This window comes from Candoia aspera, chromosome 1 (assembly GCF_035149785.1).
Source record: "Candoia aspera isolate rCanAsp1 chromosome 1, rCanAsp1.hap2, whole genome shotgun sequence".
Taxonomy (NCBI): Eukaryota; Metazoa; Chordata; class Lepidosauria; order Squamata; family Boidae; genus Candoia; species Candoia aspera.
Genome location: NC_086153.1, coordinates 227328801 through 227334429, shown reverse-complemented (window position 1 = coordinate 227334429; position 5629 = coordinate 227328801). Strand labels below are relative to the sequence as shown.

The following is a 5629-nucleotide window of genomic DNA, read 5'->3' as shown; positions in this document are numbered from 1 at the left end:
CACACAAACACACAGGCTTGCAGAGAAGCTCCAAAATGGACTTGGGTTGCTTGCAAGGTCAGCACTATAATTTAAGAGTTGTGTTGTGTTACAGCGCTTGCTAATTTGTGCATGGTGAAAAGAGGGCTTTTGTAGTTTCTGTGTATTTGGTAATAATTTCAGAACTCACCCTATCAGGAAGAATGCTTTTGCAAATGACCTAACAAATGCACAAATACATGCAGACAACCATCTGGATTATGTGTATGCTTTGGAAGAAAATACTTTTTTTTTTTTGCTTCTTTTTATAGTAAGGAAAGGACAAGACTTGCTATTTTTAGTACTGGAAGCTGGAGGGGGGACATTGTATTTAGTGACTGAAGCCCTGATTGGATTGGATTGTTTGTGCTGAACTACTGGCTAACTTGGGCTGAATAATAATTGGCTAAATATGTAGACCTCATTGTACTGAAATGCATCTTCAATTTGTCAATGATGAGGACAAAGTGAAGAAAATGTGAGTTGGATTTAAAGTATGCTGGAAATTATATGTACATGGAGCAGATTGTGGCATGACAGATAATAATTAAATAAATGAGAAAAACAACTGAAATGCAATTCTATAATTAAAATTTTATTGAGAAGAGACTCCCCAAGTAGTAAGACAACTGATATGTTAGCTCTACAGAGAAATTAAGCATCCATACTGTATTATTAAGATTCAGTGCTAATACTCATCACCTTCTTCTTCTTCTCCTTCTCCATCAATGCTATCTGTGCCCACCTCTTCGTAATCCTTCTCCAAGGCAGCCATGTCTTCCCGAGCCTCAGAGAATTCCCCTTCTTCCATCCCTTCCCCAACATACCAGTGCACAAAGGCCCGCTTGGCATACATTAGATCAAACTTGTGGTCCAGGCGGGCCCAGGCCTCAGCAATGGCCGTGGTGTTGCTCAGCATGCACACTGCCCGCTGAACCTTGGCTAGGTCTCCCCCAGGAACCACAGTGGGGGGCTGGTAGTTGATGCCCACTTTAAAGCCTGTAGGGCACCAGTCCACAAACTGGATTGTTCGCTTTGTTTTGATGGTGGCAATAGCAGCATTGACATCCTTAGGTACCACATCCCCACGATACAAAAGGCAGCAGGCCATGTATTTGCCATGGCGGGGATCACATTTCACCATCTGGTTAGCAGGCTCAAAGCAAGCATTTGTGATCTCAGCCACAGAAAGCTGCTCGTGGTAGGCCTTCTCCGCAGAGATGACCGGGGCATAGGTAGCCAGAGGGAAATGGATACGAGGGTAGGGCACTAGATTGGTCTGGAACTCTGTCAGGTCTACATTGAGAGCCCCATCAAAGCGCAGTGAGGCAGTGATGGAGGACACAATCTGGCCAATCAGCCTATTCAGATTTGTGTAAGTTGGGCGTTCAATGTCCAAGTTCCTACGGCAGATATCATAGATGGCTTCATTGTCTACCATAAAAGCACAGTCTGAGTGCTCAAGAGTGGTATGTGTGGTGAGGATTGAATTGTAGGGCTCCACCACAGCTGTTGATATTTGAGGTGCTGGGTAAATAGAGAACTCCAGCTTGGACTTCTTGCCGTAGTCCACAGACAGCCTTTCCATCAACAGGGACGTAAAGCCTGATCCAGTGCCTCCTCCAAAACTGTGAAAGATGAGAAATCCCTGCAACCCTGTGCATTGGTCTGCCTGGAGAAATGGAGAAAACAAATCAAGAAACACTAAGTTGGATTTAGGGAGATGGGTGGAGTGGACTGAAGTATATCCAACACTTTCTCATTCAGCCATGTATTATCTACTCTCCTGTAAATTAACCAGGACTCCTTCCATATTCTTAATGATAAATCCAACCACCTCCTAGCACCAGCTTTCCTTATCATCAACTTCAATTACCAGCTTTCGGATCCTGTCCAATACCAAATCAATTATTTCTTTGCCAATAGTGTAGTGACCACGAGCATAGTTATTGGCAGCATCTTCCTTTCCGGTGATCAGTTGTTCTGGGTGGAAGAGTTGACGGTATGTGCCCGTCCGAACCTCATCTGGAATTCAAGGTACAGAATAGATCAGATCGTTCCTATTCTAATTAACTCTCTGTCACTCTTCTTGCCTTCTGGAATTTGTACACAGTTTTTTGTTTGTTTGTTATATTTTCAGCTGCTCTCCTTGAAAGACCAAGTCTTGCTGGGGATTAGGGTTGCTAGAAGTATGAAACTGGTACAGCTTTGAGAATCTTCTTAGGAGATGCAGAGTTCATAACTATCCAGTCAACCACTGCTGTTATGCGGAGATTTGGGGGCACGCAATTTTCATTTATTATATTTATACCACAAAATCCAATGGTTTGGGCTGTCTTTGGATTCTGGAAAGTACCCAGTCAAAAGTACACAGAGATATCTCAGAATGACTCAGTTAGGTTCCCCTCCTAATAGGTAGCACTCACCAATCACAGTGGGTTCCAAGTCCACAAAGACAGCCCGAGGCACATGCTTCCCAGCCCCCGTTTCGCTAAAGAAGGTATTAAAGGAGTCATCTCCACCTCCAATGGTCTTGTCACTGGGCATCTGCCCATCTGGCTGAATTCCATGCTCCAAACAGTACAGCTCCCAACATGCATTGCCAATCTGCACACCAGCCTGGCCAACATGGACAGAAATGCATTCACGCTGAGAAAAACAAACAAAAGACATTATTAGTGTAGAAGCTATCTGTGATCAGAGCTAGAATACAGAACTCAGTATGCAACTGATGAATGTGGTGAGCTACCCAAACTGCTGGATGATGAATCTTCTAAGCAGTGAAGCATTCCTAGAGGCTGCATTGATCCTGGTTAAGGGTTAAGCCATTGATAACACTGGTTATCATATCCTCCTAGACAAGGGGAGTTTATTACAGGCTTCCAGTCTGTGTTGGGGTTTGCCTGAGTAAGGTGGTCTTCCTGGAACTACCTGTTTGACTCAGGTTTCCTGGCACACATCCTGGTTCCCCTCCAACAGTACAGTCCTGGCACTATCCCAGCAAGTACTGTATCTAGGAGATATTCTGTCTTCATTCAGGTACAAAGTTTAATCATGGCTATAAGGAGAGAACGGTCTCCTGTCTCAGGCTTCCAAGAAGAAGACCATCTGGGATAAAAGGGCCTTTTGCTAGACCTCCTAGAATTGGTCAAAATGTATCTTCCTTCCTTCCTTCAATTTATCCTCTGCTGTGGCTGAGTTTGACCAATTGAGCCCTATCCGGAAAAGCTGAAGGAATACTTTTGCCCAAGCTTTTTTTTTTTTTTTTAATCGTATGGCATAGCAATTTGGTGTTCATGCTGCTTTTTCTTGCTGGGAAATCCTTGTGAGGTCCAGCAGCCAGATGTGTAGACTACAGTATTTAGCCGTGACAAGTCACCTTTCCCGGGATGCACCACAAGGAGGCTAGTGTCATGTTCACTGTTTCAATGTGCACTGTACATAGTAACGTTTCACATGCCATGGTGCTGACGCACGTTGCTGTTGGGAGGGAGCTGCTGGGAGACCTTGTGCCAAGCTCTGTATCTATGTTCATTTCAATGGAATGTGTTTGGGTTATGTGCTCTGCTCAAGGACTTTTCCTGCAGACCATCAGGAGCTGTTGGGAGCACCTGGGATTGTGAGCCTCGGAAGATTCTACGGGGGCAGGGATCTCGTTTGTACCGAGGGTTTTTTAGTTTGCATTTGGCACGCTTTTTTCATTCTCAGCTTTCTTTGTGATCCTGCATACTATTCTTTAATAAATCAGATATCTTTGTGATCCTGCTCATGAGTCTGATGGTGTTTTAGAATAGGCAACCTTTACAGCTAGTCTACGTTGTACTGAGTTCTGCTGAGAGAGAGGGACTGGCCCAAGGTCACCCAGCCGGCTTTCATGCCTAAGGCAGGACTAGAACTCACAGACTCCTGGTTCCTAGCCCAGCACCTTAACCACTAGACCAAACTGGCTCTCTTTTGCCCAAGCTGCATAGGTAGAACACATGGGTCAGTATCATGCTTCAAGTAACATGTCATGGGAAGGGAGCCACAGGGTTGCTTTTACATAACATGTTACTTTATATTTAAAAAATAAATGTTGTGCTGATGTCCTTTTTTTTCTTCTCCAAGAAGGGTAACTTTACACATATTTTCTTTGTTTACGTTAAAGTTTATACCTTGCCTTTCAGTTTACATCAGTGCTTAACAAGCTTGAAAATACATTTTCTTCCTTATCTGTTTATCTGGGTGTCAACTCCAAGCATAGCAAAGCTGCTGAAATCCTAGTTGCAGCCAACAGTTTTATTCCATATTTCTTAAGCTGGGAAAAAAAGCTCTGTATTTAGGAACCACCTGTTGAGGTGGTGATTCAGTCTCAGGTCATGAATGTATCTGAAGGCTGGGCAGGGGTTCGACTTCATGCCTGCAGATCTAGCACTCTGTTTCCCCACAGAGATGCTCTTAGTTGAACCGGATGCCCAAGGGCGTGCCTGGTGGGTTACCAAAACCTGTTTTTTGGCATGGCGATTGAGCATCCACAGCTGACCCAAAGTGCTTTCAGAAATATAGCATTAACATTGCCTTTATCTGGAACTGAGGCTAAGCCAAAAAAAAAAAAAAAAGAGGACAAGTTGGAAAACAAAAGTACCCCCTAACAACTTCAACTTCCCCATCCTAGACACCCTCCAAATATGTGCAATTCCCAGAATTTCTAGCAATAGACATACTTCCTGGGAATTCTGGGAACAGACGGCCATATGTCTGGAGGGTGCTCAGGTTAGTGAAGGCTGCTCCCCTCCATTATTATGGACTCTCCTCTCTTCTTCCATGATTTGTACCTTTTAAGATACATCTCAGCACAGACCTAAGCATTCCTGTAGTTCCACAGAAAAGGCACTGGGTTTGCATTGCATATTATACATTAAAGGAGAGAGACATCACAGCCCAGAAGACTATAAAAAAAGCTCCATTCCACCTCCAGGGAAGCTAACAAGTCCAGGCAAGACTCACCATCTTGCAAAACTTCTCTGACCTGGCAGCGATGAGCCCAGAGGACGAAGGATGGGAATTAAGCTGTTGTTTGCAAGGCTGGCTTTTATAGCATCGCCAGCAAAAAGAAATGCTTTGTTGTTAGAAACGGGCACAGGTTAGCTTTTGTCAGAATGGTTTCTGAGTTACAGTCCAGCTCAACAAGTAATCAGTAATGAAAGCAGAGCTAGGCCTTGGTTACATCTAACAATTCTATAACTAACCTGGATTGTGCATTTAACAATGGCTTGCAATTAACAATGGTTGCAGTGTTCTGGGATCACATGATCACCATTTGCAACCTTCCCAGCCGGCTTCCAACAAACAAAGTCAATGGGGGAAGCCGGATTTGCTTAACAACTGTGGCAAAAAAGGTCGTAAAATCAGGCGTGACTCACTTAACAACTGCCTCACTTAGCAATGGAAGTTCCAGTCCCAATTGTGGTTGCAAGTTGAGGACTACCTGTATTTGTACTGATACATTTTAGTCTGCAAGGGTCTGTAAACTGCTCAGAATCAAGCATGTCTGGAGCAGCATATAAGCCTAGTAAAATAAATAAACAAAAATAAATAACCACCTCTTATACTAGCAACGAAGCTAGAGGAT

At 43.8% G+C, this 5629-nt stretch overlaps 1 protein-coding gene across 1 annotated transcript; it reads right to left on the bottom strand.

The window, feature by feature from the left end:
- Positions 1 to 491: 491 nt before the first annotated feature.
- LOC134487252 (tubulin alpha-1D chain) lies at positions 492 to 5022 on the bottom strand. Its single transcript, XM_063288936.1, has 4 exons — positions 5005 to 5022; positions 2445 to 2667; positions 1895 to 2043; positions 492 to 1690 (listed from the first exon to the last, which is right to left on the bottom strand). The coding sequence occupies exons 1-4, from the start codon at positions 5005 to 5007 to the stop codon at positions 707 to 709; spliced, it is 1359 nt and encodes a 452-aa protein (XP_063145006.1). The 5' UTR covers positions 5008 to 5022; the 3' UTR covers positions 492 to 706.
- Positions 5023 to 5629: the final 607 nt, after the last annotated feature.